This window comes from Diprion similis, chromosome 9 (genome assembly GCF_021155765.1).
Source record: "Diprion similis isolate iyDipSimi1 chromosome 9, iyDipSimi1.1, whole genome shotgun sequence".
Lineage (NCBI taxonomy): Eukaryota > Metazoa > Arthropoda > Insecta > Hymenoptera > Diprionidae > Diprion > Diprion similis.
The window spans coordinates 5,952,343-5,968,495 of NC_060113.1; the positions used below are offsets into that span (position 1 = coordinate 5,952,343).

At 39.2% G+C, this 16,153-nt stretch overlaps 2 protein-coding genes across 4 annotated transcripts; both read right to left on the reverse strand.

Annotated features, from left to right (window-relative positions):
* Window positions 1–1,136: 1,136 nt before the first annotated feature.
* Window positions 1,137–8,868, reverse strand: LOC124410153 (vascular endothelial growth factor receptor kdr-like; the record flags this gene model as incomplete). Its single annotated transcript, XM_046888317.1, has 12 exons — window positions 1,137–1,247; window positions 2,614–2,719; window positions 2,816–3,147; window positions 3,275–3,521; window positions 3,896–4,052; window positions 4,150–4,374; window positions 5,637–5,787; window positions 5,873–5,979; window positions 6,278–6,571; window positions 6,639–6,938; window positions 7,355–7,963; window positions 8,772–8,868. Coding segments are annotated over 12 exons (2,736 nt in total), but the record flags the coding sequence as incomplete, so codon positions are not given.
* A 1,668-nt stretch (window positions 8,869–10,536) lies between these two features.
* Window positions 10,537–16,026, reverse strand: LOC124410240 (glucose dehydrogenase [FAD, quinone]-like). Of its 3 annotated transcripts, none has more exons than XM_046888460.1 (4): window positions 15,960–16,026; window positions 12,181–13,445; window positions 11,016–11,295; window positions 10,537–10,933 (listed from the first exon to the last, which is right to left on the reverse strand). In XM_046888460.1, exons 2-4 carry the CDS (start codon window positions 13,419–13,421, stop codon window positions 10,565–10,567), a joined length of 1,890 nt encoding a protein of 629 aa, XP_046744416.1. In that variant the 5' UTR covers window positions 13,422–13,445; window positions 15,960–16,026; the 3' UTR covers window positions 10,537–10,564. The 3 variants fall into 3 exon arrangements, with proteins under 3 accessions (XP_046744416.1, XP_046744417.1, XP_046744415.1); XM_046888461.1 differs by lacking the exon at window positions 15,960–16,026 and adding an exon at window positions 15,793–15,900; XM_046888459.1 differs by lacking the exon at window positions 15,960–16,026 and adding an exon at window positions 15,686–15,859.
* Window positions 16,027–16,153: the final 127 nt, after the last annotated feature.

Genomic DNA, 16,153 nt, shown 5'->3' on the forward strand with positions numbered 1-16,153 from the left:
TGAGCCGTAGCGATCTTAGAATTATTTCGTCCCCGCGATTATTGATCACTCTCATCGACCACAGTTTTTTTGTTTTCTCGGTTTATTCGTAGTGGAAGAAAAACGGTGAATCATTTTATTCTGATTGATCAGAAATCACGCGGTACCGAAAGAGTGTCTGAATAATTGGAAATTGAAGAAAATTGTAGATAAAGTTAGGCTTTTTAACTTTTTATTGATTATAGTAACTATTTATTAATGTGATAGAACGACCGTACAGACAGCTAATATTACTAGTCTTCGGATTTTTAAATAACTTGAAGTAGCGAAGCTTGAAATAATGTCGATTTATTTTCATTATTATCTCAGGACTCCGTTTATTAGATGGGTGTGTGTATGCTCGTTAAAGGTTTGAACCAGACTTCTTGTCGCCAGGAGGCTCGACGTTTGAAATTGCCTCGAATATTTATGTGGTACACTAAAGGGCTTACATTATACATATACGGTTTATATGTGTTGGTTAGATATAGGTAAAAGGAGTACACATATAACAAAACTGACTATATTTTAACAACTAGAGATGTAACTGTTCTGTATATTTGCGTTTACATTCCGTGTAAGGTTTAAAACTTATTTAAGTACAATAAAGTTATTTATAGGTACAGTGATTAACTGTAAAATATTTTGAAAACTTAGGTGAAATTAAAATAATATTTTAAACAGTGAAAAATACTTCCTAGTTCAACCCGACTGGGTTTTGTCCAAAATATATACTTTTTGTATCACACATGCATGAAAAGTGTGGCTTTGCCTGGTCATCAGTTACGTTATCGTCATGATCACTCCATTGTCTTTTATCATACGTAATACTAACTGGTAACTTACTCCTGAAGAGTGTATTTATACAAACTAAACTTACGTTTGATAATGAATGTGTGGCGACAAAACTTAGGGCCCGAAAAAAACGAGGTGTGAGAGTTGAAACTTGTTGAAATATTGAAGGTGAGTTCAGTGTGTTCGGTTCATTTTTACGTGCAACTCCACCTTTGACGATATTGTCTACTTGCTTGCTCAGGATCAGCATCGTGATATAACCGGACAGGAAACGACAAATATACATTCAATTATTTTTATTCATGATCACAATGATTTTATTATTAATTTTCTTCGAGGGTGCTCGATTCTTCTGTTCCTTTTGCAGTTTCTCTCTCGCGTTTCCAAATATCAGCGTAAATCTTGGTGTACGGATTGCCCAACTCCATGTAATACTGAAATGTGTTTCATGCCATCATCGTCGTGAAATATTAAACTAAGTGAGGACAGAATCAGTCGATTATATGTGCATTGCTTTTTACAGCTTATGGTGATGGAGGATTTGGCATAGTCCGAATGTTCGTTAACAAGGATTGACCCTGAACTTCCCCAAGTTGGTCGCCGATTTCTTTCCTACTAGAGCTTGACTTTACCGGCGGTTTTCTGAGTGCTTTCAGATTATAAAAGCGACCCCGCAGTATTCAGTTAATCCAGTTCTCGTCCGACCGGCGTTCACTTCGCTTTGCAGACGTGAATCAGAGAGTAACTTATAGCTGCAGTTCTTGATTTGTACAATTTACATCCTCTTCGGAGGACCTAGTTCATGCAACTACATCTTGATGTAGCCTTTTTCACATTTGAGGTTAAACTAATTAATAAAATCTCCATCGTCTTATTTTTTAAATCGATCTCGTTTATAAAACTTCCATTTTTATATTCTTAGCGCTATACTCGTAAACATATATCCCTTCACAATCAACTAGGTCTCATCGTCTTGATCAATTTACGCTCACCAGAATCCTAATCCGAACAGGAGAAAAATTTGTATTTTTGGTTTTAAAAATTCTTCGAAAACAATTTTTCCCGAAAAATTTGGAACGTTTTATGCATTTTTATTGACTAAAAAGAAAACTTTTTTCACATTTGACGCGAAATGGCTGAAGCCGTCGTTTGAGGGCATTCGTTAATTACGTTACACCCAAAGGGGGCGAGAGGGGGTCCACAACATGTGATAAGACAAGGCAATAGCGGCTGGGGGGGGGGGGGGGGGTCATAAGTTTCGCGACGTCACATCTAATTTGGAATGTAATGCGACTGAATATGACCAGGGTGAAGTGATCGCTGCATGAGGATGTTATTTTGAAGTTTCAAATTATTCGCATTTACACTTTCCCGGCACGCGTGGCTTTATTCGAAATATTCGCGCGCCGGCTTATCGGCTGACTTTAAGGGATTGCCCTGGTCGATTTTGACGTTGACGAATACATCTTTGCATTTCGAAATCCACCTATCACAAACTCGGGAAATGACCTAACAGCCTCATTCTGTACGCAATTTCGAACAGAAACAGTTCAACCGATTTTCATTTGACGTATAAATAAGGAAATGGCAAAAATTCGAGAAATTTAATGTTGCAATTTCGTAGAATCCATGTCATTTCTTCATTTCCGCGTCAAAGTAAGTGTGTTGAAGTGTTTTTGTTTGGAATTGTGTATAGTTTATGGCTTCAATATTTGCAGATGCATACGTCAACGGCGAAATCAATCAGGGCACCCCCTTAACTATGGAAACGATGAAACGTTAGGAAGACGTTGAACGTACCGTTTTCACGTGCTCTTCAATCAGCTCGGATATGTCAACCGTCAGCTTTTCGAACGAAGGTCGTTCCGATGGCTCCACTTTCCAGCAACGAAGCATCATTTGGTAACTAAAATGCGGACAAAGAAAGATGGCTCGAAACTTGGCCAACTGAGAGGATTTATTCGGTGTTGCGTGTATGGTGAAATGAAGAGTGGATACTCACATGCTCGCAGGTGCGTATTGCGGTTTGTCCATTCGATAGCCTTCGGTTAGCCGTTGGCACATGTCCTCAGGTCTTATGAGAGGATAAGGAGTTCTCGCCAACGAGAACAATTCCCATAGAACGACCCCGAACGACCAGACGTCCGATTTGGTAGAAAATACTCGATCTCTCAGCGACTCGATGGCCATCCACTTCACAGGCAGAGGGCAACTCTCGGTGTTTTTCTGATTCTCCTCTTCCCGAAGAGACTTGGATAAACCAAAGTCACAGATCTTCGCTACATTGTTATCGGTAAGAAGTATATTTCTCGTCGCCAAGTCACCGTGTATTATCTGAAATACGATTTATATCAGTCATTCTGTAACGAAGAAAGGCTGGCGAACGAGACCACGTGTGGACTACGTCGGCATTCGAAACTGCATTTACACAGAAAAAGTATACTTTTGAATTTCTTCCTACCCTTTTTGCACTGAGATACTGCATGCCACACGAAACCTGCCAGGCCCAACACACCAAGTCACCCGTGCACATCTGCCTTGAGTTGAAATCTGTCTGATCACCTGGATACTTCAATGGCGGGGTGAGTTCCCTTGAAATGTCACTAGAGGAACAGTCGTCTGCTCTCACATCCGTCGTCGTGGAAGTAATGTTCTTCGCATTGTTTTCCGTCGTCAAAATGCCATCGGAATGTCCATCCGTGTTCGTCCTGCAAGGATAAGACAACAAATGTAAGGGAAATACGAGTATCGATGAACTTGTTCTTCCACGATTCCTATTCACGTACGCGTAGAAGTGCCGACAGTGATGGGTGATGGCTGGTTCTGGGAAATTCTTTACAAACTAGTTATGACGAATGGCAAATGTCAGGGTGACTCGTTGATCTTGAAACGAATCACCATACCTATCTGACACGAATCGGTGATTAGTGATGAAAATCCTGATCTTGAAGGTGGGAATTTTTTTGCAATCGATTATGAACTAGCATCCATCAAATCATTCATTGTTATGGACGAAGTAACATTGCTACAATCTAGTTGGTTACATTATAGGTGACTGAGGTAGGCCTGGAGGACTACTTACTCGACGTCATCGACATTCACCTCGTCTTCACGGGCAGTCGAAACGTGGATTTTTTCTCCGGAATTATTCAACTGATTGACGAAGTTGACTCTGCGTCGTATCAAGTAATCGTGTAAGTTCCCGTATCGGCAGTATTCGACGATGACCAAGAGTTCGCCTGTCGACATGCAATGAAATACGTGAGCGTTGATGTCCATGAGGACGTATTGCGTGTTGACAGGCTCATTTCCCATCGATCACGTACACCTACTCACCCAAATCAATATTTTTGGTACACGCGCCGAGAAGGTTGACGATATTCAGATGTTGACCGAGGTAAACGAGAATCCTGAGTTCGCGATAAAGCGCCTTCATGCAGATCAGGTTGGCCGTCGGTCGGACCGTCTTTACGGCAACTGTCGTGACTGTTTCGCGTGAGCAGATCGTTTTTGCTTGTCCCATCCTCACTACACCGAACGCTCCGCTTCCCAGTACATCCTCTGAAAGGTAAAACGTGTGCATGCCGAACCACTAATTAACGGGTATACTTGAAAGGAACTCGTATGATTTATTCTATTTATAAAGACATCAACAAATTGCTAATAATTAGTTATGATGTTTTGAAATAATGACATTTTGTAGTAAACATCTTTCTTTTCGCAACTTTCGAGAGATAATTGAGGATTGAGCATGTGGGTATTGCACGAAGGGTTCACGTTGGATTAGCATGTCCAAATAGCCTCAAACGTTTGCGTAAAAACTTTGACTTAAAATTCAAATTCCGGAGAAAAAAATTTTCCACTGACTGTGAAACCCCGTCCTACTTTACTTGACCCCTGATGTTGAAAATTGAGTTCCTTGATCTGCAGGAGCGATTAATACCAATCATCAGATTTTCCATACCTCTATTAGCTTAGGTGACGTATGCAATTGAATTCGACTACACTTCGCCTCGCGAAAAGCCCCTCATTGGATTTTTGCGATTCACTTGAAAATCATGCGGAAGCAACTAACAGCAATACTAGGATGATTGGAAGTAATTAAGGGTCAATTAAGAATAAATGGTATTTCCTTCGAATAACCATCGGCTTGTTCCATACATTTTTTTGGACTGCCCATCAGTCAAATGGAAATAAAAAAATTCGAATGTTTTATTCAATTCTGCGGCTGAGTTTGCTTTGCTTCCTTTTGTAAGTGAGTTTACGATTGATTTGTTTCTTGTTTCAAATTCTAGAATGGATAGGTTATTTTAACTTTCGTTCTGTTCCCCGTGATCTTGTCTATCGCTCTACTTTTCCCTGCTTCATCCTCTATCAAATAATTACAATTTTGACAGATACAAAAACTGACAAGTTCGATTATACGTAGAATTTACATTAAGCAAAATTATTTGAGATTGAAACTGACTGGATTGTTGTTAATACACGAAAAACTCATCCAGATACCGTGTGTGGCAACAGCCCCCGTAGAAGGACAATTCAAGATGGTGGGGGTGAAGATCGGTGGACTGCTTCGATAGGTGGTTTAGCTTCGGTATTTTATCGTGATATGAATTTTCAGGTCGACTGCGTGACGTCGTTTTTCTGTCTTCATAACAGGTCGTATTATCAAAGTTGTTTAAATTTGTGAAACACGTAAATAAGTGTGAGATTAACTTACCAGGGGAGGCTACGATGCATGGGGAAATCCGAATGGAATCCATCAAAACAGGATTTGACGAAACGAATTATTACTACTGGAGAGGAAATCAGGAAGTTCTTACCAAGTTTCAATAGACTTCGTGGAAATTCCCATTTCTTGTTATACGGCAGTAACTCAGCCTGATCGCTCACAGCCAAGTCTGGATCCAAAGAAATCGGGGCCCCGAACTTGAAGTACTCCAGTCTTGCTTTTATCGACTTCCGCTTCAATGCCTGTACAACAACGTTTCCCATGTTCATCAATTAGTCCATTCGACGTGGCACTAAGGCCGAGACTTGATTTATCAGGGTATAAAACCTTTCTGCGAATCTTGCAAGCGAGCACAGTTGCAACGACGATGACAAGTGGAATAGCAATTGCTCCCGTGATCAGCAATATTTCATCTTGTGCCCCATTTCTGGAATCTGAAAATCGGATTACGTTGTTGAATCCATAATATGTTCATCGCATCGTGCGAATACATTTGCTCATATGTCCCGACTTCGGGTAGAAGAATCGGTGAAAAGTCCAATTATTGTTTCGCACACGCGAACGGAGTGCGATTGGAACTCGGCAGCTCGCGATGAGCGAAAGACAAAAAAGTATTATTCATCTTACCGGTTTGATTGTAGGAATACGTGATCAGAAAATATTTAAGAAACCGAATGAGGTCGAGTTCCATTCATTTTCCCACTCAAACTCTTTCAGTTCTCCACATTATACCTGTGATGTATGTAGAGGCTTTTAGTTCCTCGCTCCAATTACCGCATTGCGTCTTGAATTCGCTGCAGGCAGCCACTTTTAATAGATAAGTCGTGTTCAGCAGAAGATTTTTGAAAGTGTAAGAATTGTCGGTCTTGTTTAGATATAGTGGAGGGTTTTCGAAATGCGTATTGCTTAACGCTAATTTATAGTAGTAAATGCCATCCTGCAGGTCCACCGGAGGTGCGTTCCATGCGATCGATATTGAATCAACGCCTGTTTCGATTACCGAAACTTTCGGGGTGAATTTCGGGTCTGTAAGTTTAAGTTTCATCATGTTTACTCTTGTTAACGTATATTTGCTAACGTAATACATCAATACCTCTGTCTTTTGGCATGATGTCTTCCGACCAGGGACCGGTGTAAAGAATATTCTTACATTCATCATCAATGCATAGAACTAATCGAAACTTGTGAGAGATCGCAGTAGTCAGACTCTCAAATTTGTATTGAGTGTTTAACATAGGTACGCTATAAATCTCTTCATATATCACACTGTACCACATGGTCAATTGGTAGTAGGTAAAACAACTTTGTATCTCTGGCGGCGGCGTTGACCATTCAATCGTTATTGAATCGTTGGTCGTTTCTTTACCCCAAACGCGCGGAACGTATACAGGATCTGCATGAAAAATGAATCTTAGTGAAAGACCTTGAACAAATACCAAATGGTTTTGCATGGTATTCACCGAGAAAAATGACAAAAAGTATAGAAATTTAATTGCAATAATATGTAGTAGACATCTTTCACAATATGCTCGGAGAAAGAATTCCTCGGATTCGCTAAAGTCTTGTAGTTGAAGAAATTGTTTGCCTCGGGTAGATATTTTTTATAGTGAATAAAAAATTTTGCGTTTCATTGAACAATGGAAATTGTTGAATAGATCACTAAGATTTCACTCGTGTCGCAAAATTTTTTCCGCTAACGAAATGTTACAGAATCTAATAGCTCTCAGAAATTTGCATAGCCAGAGTGGTTCACTCTAGACTTGTAGAGTATGATTGTAAATTGTTTCAAAATTTCTTATACGTGAGTACCTTCCTCTGGAGTCGTTGTCCACCTCAAGAACAAATTAGCTTTTTCCGCTTCCTTCCTATTCTCTTCCCTCCAAGTAAATTTGAACCAGTAAGTGGTGTTCCGTTTATATCCTCTAGAGATAGAGGCATGTTGGAGGTCTGAGGAGTTTCTTGACGTTTTCGACACGAGCTGCCATTCGCGTGAACCGTTTTCCAGGGATTGTATGCGGAGCTCACTAATCCGTTTGTCATAGAAATTAGGCGCAAACCTCAATGGAATACAAATCCTATTCGCACCCAAACCAACAATGGACAAGACTGTTAATGACTTGAATGAGCTGGAGAGAATCACACTGTGCTTTCTTATATTCTTGTTCCTGTGATCTCTTGCCCAGCATTCATAAGCTCCTAGGTCTCTCTTCAAGATGTTTGTAAAATATACACTCGTTCTCAAATGCGTCTCGTTAAAACGCCAAGTGTCGGTGAGATTCCTCAAGTTCTCCTCGATTCCCGGATACCCCCAGTTTTTCCGCCACCCGTAGTCAGAGACAGATCCCAGCACGTCGCATATCAGAATTGCTGGATTTCCTACTCTCGTAAAGATCCACTCCGCGTCTACTATTACTTCACCTGGACGTGAAATATAGAAAAATTACAATGGAGTTGTACGGACTATCTGTATGTGAGTCATTTCACGCCGACTGACAGTCTGGTTAATGACTCTTGGGATTTTTTATTTTTCCAATTGTTTTTTTTAAACCATAATTTTTGGATGATGTTACCGGTTTATCAATTTTTTGTTTTTTGTCTTTAGTTTAGGCGTTTTCATTCCCGTCACGAATTTCCAAAAAAATAACTCCAATGGTCATAACTCCCAATCGCAGAAAAATGTCGACGTAAACCAGCACGTCTTCTTTGCGTCAAGGCTGGTATTTCAATTTAACGAAAAAATAAGTCGTGAAAAAATATGTGATGTAAACTTGTTTATTCTCATGCTCTCTAAATTCCAGTCAGTCGCAAAAATTTACTAATTCCCAGTTATAAGTGTAATACTGGAAAAAATCTGTACGTATCCCTCGGAAATCAGTGATCAATCAGTGAAAAGTCACTGAATCGTCAGTACATAAACCCCTCAACCCGAACCGCTGTTACGTTTTGAGAGATCGTCTGCGAGAGATCTTCGATTCGCTGCTTGATTGAGATTGAATTTAGGTTCGCGAACCTTCCGATGTCCATGAGTGCAAACTCTGGTGTTCGGTTCATTCAGGTTTCAGACAACCCAATGTGCTATGGTTTTTCTCAGTGGTGTACTGTTAAAATTACTTTTGACTTTTACGAGATACTTGGACTTCGGTATAGTCAATCCGAGATATATACGATAACGTTGTGAAATCAACTAGGCCACCCCCTTGATCAGTGCCTCAATATATTCACTTACCTTCATTTTCAGAAACAGCGTCAGCGAAAACGAGACAACCAGATAGTAACACTATCATCACCAGCAGGGCTCGTCGATTACCCGCCATGACGTCCGTTCATGTGCCGTGAAACTTCGGCTCTATCGCGATCTGATTTCAAACGAGGACCGACTTGTGCACCCTTGAATATGAAGTAGCTGTCTCAGTTTGAAATAAAACTAGCTTTCTTGTTTCCAACTTGGAAGGTCGAAAAAGCTTTGTCACCTTCTTTCGCGTTAGTCGTTTAGAAAGCTGAATTGCGCATGTTCTTCAACTGCCGAACGGGTCTCTACTGACTGTATTGAGAGCATCTTGCCGCAAACGACGAAAGCCGTTTCATCGATACAAGCGTCCGGTGATATAATATGATGAACTTGGAACACAAATGCAGTTTCACCGCAATACCGCAAAGATCTCAGTAAACATGGCAGGAAATGGCACGCTCTTCCGCTGCTCGTCTTCTCCAAGCAATGCTCGTCATCAGCGAGTGTTAGGGTAAACGTTCGATCCGATGTAAAATCGAGGTCGAAGTTCGGAGAAATCATTCCGCGTGATTGAATGGCGGACCAGCCGCACAGTCTTCCTCCCAATCGGCCATCTTACAGTTTCCTCTTAGTCTGTCGTATTGCGAATTCTTACGCCCGACTCTGTGCACCGACTGGACTTGTATCGCGGGTCATATTGTAGTTGAAATCTTTGTTTAGATGGACGTGGTCGAATCCATCATGACAGTATCTGATTTGTCATTTGCTCATGAGCATGGAAAAAAATTCAAAAACATATTCTGTGCATCATTTTTTCAATGCGATGTTCAATCGCCAGAAAAAAGTATGATTCAAAATACCAGGAAAGTATTTAAACGTCAATGTAGGGCGACGGACAAACCGCATTGTCGTTGTCATCGGAGTCTGTTTCCGGTTTCTCTCAAACCACTTTACGTATGTTTACAGTTTCGACACGAACTCCTCGTTACAAGTGAATGAGCGATTACGTTGAATTATACGTTTTTAGACATCGAATTTGCATGCAGTAGAACCTCGATTATTCGAATTAATTGGAATCAAGCCTAATTCAGATAATCAAATTTTCGGATAACCGAAATGCAATTTTTATCCGAAGATTTAAAAATATATATAACACAAATTTAAAACGACAAAAAGTCCGCATCAAACATCCAAATGCATATTCAACCTTTTTCAAACACCGACCGCTCATTTTAGTACTTAGGTTTTATATAATTATTGCTATTTTCCATTGACGAACTGCGAACTGCTCGACATTTTTTAGCGAGGACTTACATATATTTCGCACCGAAATAGCTATTTATGTGGCATGCCCGTAAACCACCTGTTTTTTTGGCAAGGATAAAGATTTCAAGACGAGCTGAAGGCGAGCCGGAAACGAGCCGGAAGCGAGTACTGAAATTATCCGAGCCAAAAAACGGTTTACGGGCATGCCACATGCAATATTTTTTCCGGTATGGGCATTGAAAAGCAAAACGAAGAGTGAGGTTATGTCGCGATCTGTTGGACGAAGCTACTTTATTCGGCGGTTTGGGATGCGAACAAAAAAAGGTCCACAGCTAAGAAAAATAAAACTCGGTGATACGGGACGAGGGTTTGGTATGCTCGGTAGGGTCGATTCTGACTATAAGAACAGATTCACACAGTAAACCCAGCGTGATCATCAACGACACCATACAACTTTTTACACGAACATGTTTTTATTTGGTCTCTTTATCGGCTGAAGATACTTTGGATAATCATTTGCTCGATTACTGACAATTCCAATCTTCCTTAATAAGATCAGCTGCCTTTTCTGCGATCATAATAACTGCAGCATTGGTATTACCGGACACTATGTTCGGCATTATAGAAGCGTCCGCAACACGGAGACCATTTATACCGTAAACCTGGAGGCGTTCGTTCACTACAGCCATTTCATCATTTTCAGGGCCCATTTTACATGTGGAAGTAGGGTGATAAATCGTTAATGAATAGAACCGTGCGTAGCAGCGCCAATAGTCGTGAGATGGAAATTCCAAGTGAGCACAATCCGGTATCAAGTTAGAGTTGATGCTTGCATTCAATGCCTGCATGGTCGACGTGAGGCTGAAATTTTGAATGAAATCGGCTGCCTCTGCCTGTGAAAAATTAGATCTCTTGTGAAAGTTACATTTTAACAGAAATCTCGGTGTTTTTTTGAGACCAAATTTATTAGCTCACCAAAATCTCTAAATCTTGTGCGTTGTCAAAGTAATTCGGAACTATGACTGGATGCTGTGCGGTATTATTATCTCTCAGCTTGATGTAGCCTCTGCTCTTCGGATGTAGTAAAAGTGGTATTATACTGTAGGCATCCTTGTCAATTATACTCGAGAATAAGGTTTCGTAGAGATCATCTTCGAGACCAAACGCACTCTTGAGAAGTTCGCTGTTTTGGTTGAACGTCGACGAGCAGAGTAAAAACTGGAGGTCAGGAAAATCGAGGGAACTGTTAGCATAGCTGAAAGCATACGAGATGTCAAAATGACGCCCGCTTGGACGCAAATTTATATATACAATACTCAAATGTTCCAAGGTCTCAATTACCGTGGGAGAGGGTGGCTCGAAAATAGTCGAAAATTGTTTCACGTCTAGTGTTACCAATTACAAAAAATCACATATTCTCATTTAAACTCTCAATCTTTGTTCGTTTTCTTAATAAATTTTCCACTTTGAAATTACATACCTTTTTACTTTATTTTCAATGATTACATATTTTTATGGCTCAATTTATCATTTAGAGAAAAATATGCATGGACAAATAGACAAATAGATAGGCATCAATGTTATTGTTAGTAGATGAATATCGTCACTGATCTTAAATATATTGATATGCTTATCTTGTATTTCTTATAAATTGTACCGCAATTAAATAATACGTCAATTGAAATTGGCTTGGATCTGAAAAATTTTAATGTTCACTTTACTGTCAACAAACTGAAGAAAAAAAAAATAGAATTTAATGCGACCCGACGATAAATTCGACGGCATTTTTTTGTAAAAAACCGATGTTTTGGACGACAATTTGTTCTCTCGAAATCGTGGAATTTGTATTGTTGAAAATCGTATGTTTTATTTCCTTTCTTAAGTTGCAGTTAAACACAAACCTTAAAAAAAAAAAAAATGTGCAATTTTTCAAGAAGTTGTAAATTTTCGACTGAAAAATTTAAAATATTCATATCCGAAGAGCACATGAACGAAAAAAATCGTGAAAGCTCCTCTATGAGGTATAATCACCCATAAAAATTTGATGGAATCAAAACTTGAAATTTTTATTCCCGTACGTTCTGATGGAGAAAAACGCATTAGTTTAAAAAAGCGTAAAAGTGATATACAGATACATTACCTGGAAGTGGTGAAACCTATGACTTCGCCGAAAGATACATCATACAGTGCACCGTTTCCCTGAGCCAGGAATTGTTCTGCTTCCGAAAGAGTAGATGTTGATGAATTATATGGAGGATCAATCAGATAGGTGAGTCCTCCAATTCCGACATGATCCTGAAGATTTTGCCCGACTCCTGGACTATCCAGAATAACCTGAATGCCGACGTCTTCCAGGTGTTCCTTAGGACCGATTCCTGAGAGCATTAATAGGCGAGGCGATTGAATAGTGCCTGCTGACAGTATAACCTCATTTTCACCACGGACGGTGTATGTCACATCTTCATGAATAAATTCAACGCCGTAAGCTGTTTCTGTGCTTTCATTCACGAGAATCTTAGTGACCAAAGAACTCGTGCGCACGTGGAGGTTTTCTCTTCCAGCTGTGGAACGCAGATAGGCTTTTGCTGAGCTGCACCGGAGGCCATTTCTCGCAGTTACTTGCGGGTACATAAATCCAGTCTGCGTCTCTCCGTTCGTATCCACATCAGAGTAGCCCATTTCAAGACTAGCATTGAGGAAATAGCTTGCAATCGGATGCTTGTATCTTGCGTGTTCAACAGTCAAATACCCAGTGGTCCCATGGTAAGGAGACGAGCGGAGTTCAGGGATGGAGATGTTTTCCGCTTTTTTGAAGTACGGTAGAACGTCGTCATATCCCCATCCGGGATTTCCTAAGTCCTGCCATCGGTCGTAATCGTTTCGATTGCCACGAACGTACATCAGATAATTGATGACGCTGCTCCCTCCAAGTACTTTACCTCTGGGCCAGTTGCATTGATTGTTGACCATGCCTTTGCAATAGGTCGATGAATTTTCAGTTTTGAATCCCCAGTCGACTTCGGTATGCTGAAGATATGCAGTCAGCGAAGGTACATCAGAGATAACTCCTTCATCATTCCCAGCCTCCAACAGCAGCACAGTCCAATTTGTATTTTCCGATAGTCTGTTAGCAAGTACGGCTCCTGCAGATCCTCCTCCGATTATTACGAAGTCATAACTGCCCAGCATCTCCTCTATCGAAACGATACGTACTCTATTATCTTTGTCAACAATGTCGGGTCGCAAAAGTAGTATCAAAAGTTCAAAACACGCGATAAACCCAATCATTGTCCCGTTGGACAAAGCAAAACGGATCCCAGTGAATGCCCATTGAACAATCAGTTGGGATACAGGTGTATTTCTTCCGGGGACGATTTCCATTACAACACCTTGATTCTGTGGCGCCTATAAAAAATTTGAACAATTTCTGTATCTCGAACTGAACTCTGATGACAGATTCTGATCAAGATTACTGTCTGAAACCAAGACTGATTTAATAGTAGCCTTTTGCTCAAATTCCTTGTTTTATATGCATGAAAATAGTTGTACGCTTGCGCATACTTTAACATGTATAGTATTACTTAACAAACCGACGTGTTTCGCAAACACAGCTGTACAAATCAGGGCTGTAACAAATAACCCATTTATTTACTCAAGACGATTAAGGTGTTTCAAAGTCACGTTGTACGCCTCGAAAACGTGGCGAGCCTAAGCTTCTATACCGTTCGAGCGATCGGTACGAAACTTGGGCAATTGATGCTTTATTTTGGCAAAAAGTGCAGCGATATTTGACTTTTTGAAAAATTTGACATTCTATCGGATAGTTCGATCCATTTAGTGCAACTGAGAAAATTTATCCAATTTCGGTGAGTGATAACTGATCTATAAATTTTTTTCCAAATTTTGAAAAACTCAATATTTGCTCCACCTTTTGGCAAATTATGGCGTCAATCGCCCAAGTTTCATCATGATCGCTTGAGCGATGTAGAAGTCTTGGCTCGCCGCGTTTTCGAGGTGTACAGCGTGGCCTTATAAGCACCTTAACCTTGATGATTTCAATTCAATGTTCATACTTCAACAAGTCGACGTGTTTGCAAACAAACCTGTACAAATTAGGACTGTACAAATTAATCAGTTTATCCGCCCAAGACGATTGATATTCTGTTAATCACAGCGTTCAATAGTTGAACGTCTAGTCGATTAAGGAGATACTTACCTCTAAAAAAAAACTTTTTCATACTGGTGATAAGAATTTGAAAAATGTGTGTATACACTATTATTTATGAGGAAACATCTTCATACTCGATTATCCACGAATTACGAACCGTTTAATAGACAAAACTATTGTTTGTTACCTATAAATAGAAATTTATAAATGGGAATTTTACTGTAAGCGTTCACTAAATTTCACATATCTGCATTATCTTTTCTGGCAACTAATTAATTTCTAAGATTTCAATATAAGGAACATACACCATTGGTCATAAAAATTATGATATTGGCTAATGGTTTTTTCGAGAATACGTGGGAGACATGTTTTTCTGTATTTGAAGAATAGTAAAGTGATCTGGATAATCAGAAGGTCTATTTTCTTTACCCATTATCCGTGGAAAAGCCAACAAAAAGAGTATAAAAAATGTGTCACTCGGAAATGAATTGGAATAAAGTAAGATGCTTGCCAAATTCAGTTTGATGTATCGATTATAGAAATTCTCACGTAACAGCACAGTAGATTTGTACACACGTTTATTACTATCAGATATTACTGATTTTATTCTCATCGAAAATATATTAAACTAAATTCAAGAATACTTTCTTCCATTCCATATTCAAATGACAAATTTCAAAATGTAACTGTTGTGATTTTTTCGTGGATACGAAAAACGCCCCGCTTCACTGTCCCCATCACGTTATTAATCGTTGAAATGTGGGGGAAATGTTGGCAAAATATTTTTGAAGTTTTTTTTTTTCTATTGTTATAACTTTTATCGTTGACCATGGTGCTTTATGGCATATCGAAATTTTGAAAATCGATGCACTCTTACGAAAATCAACACAAACATCTCAAATTTGGTAGATGCGTTCAGTAAACAAATTTTAAGTAATGACCTTTGAATTTTTTTCGAATTCAAACTTTTGAGTAAAACATTTTCTCATCTCGTTTACTAGTATAAAATAGTGTAGGCATTTTTTTTTTTTTTTTTTACGAATTTTCAGCACCTATGCGAAAAAAGTTTTTTTCCAGAAGTGAGTATTCTCCTAATTGGGTGACTAGTCACGATGCCGAATATCAACTCTTTCGATGTCCTAGCACGTCAGTTTGTGATTAATTTCGTTAGTAAGATCAAACTATTTGTATTAAAACTTGGGAATCGAGTATAATTGCTCAATCAACGTGTCGAAAATTTTCGTAAGTTAATTTTTGTACAAAGTAAAGTTGGACTGGATTTTAATAACGTTTGAAAAGAGAGGAAGAGAGGGAAGAAGCGAGAAAGAGAAAGAAGACACAGCTATTGTTATTTAAAGACAATTATTGTTGATGTGTTTTTAAATAAAATTCGATTATCTCCTCGGGTGATTCTTGGGAATAATCTTCGAATTGATTCCCTTGTTACATAACGTACTATTAATATTGATACACGAACCAAATTCTTGATAATTTTTTTCGAAATGTGTGCGGACAATAAAATTTAACGAATTTGATACTTTTTCACATCGCTACATTTGAAATCACGAATTTCCTAATACGCACACTGAGACATAAAATTTTGCATCAACGAATTAATTCCAATTTTTTTAGATTATTAAGATTCCACTGTTAGTTTCATTGTCATTGTTAAAATGTAAAGGTTGCGGATATGGTGGAAGGTTTCTTTCAACTACACCACACTGTATATTTTATATATATGATTATTATACTTTATTTTAATATTAGATTTAGTAACAACGTAACATATGGCTTACCTGTTTGCCATGCGCAGCTTCGTACGAGAGTGACTCGATTTTGCGGTCACCTCTTCGTATCGCTGTAACGCTCATAAAAACGTGGTAATATCTAAACGTAACACAGCACTCATAGATAATCCAACAGGTACGGATTTAGACTTATTTCA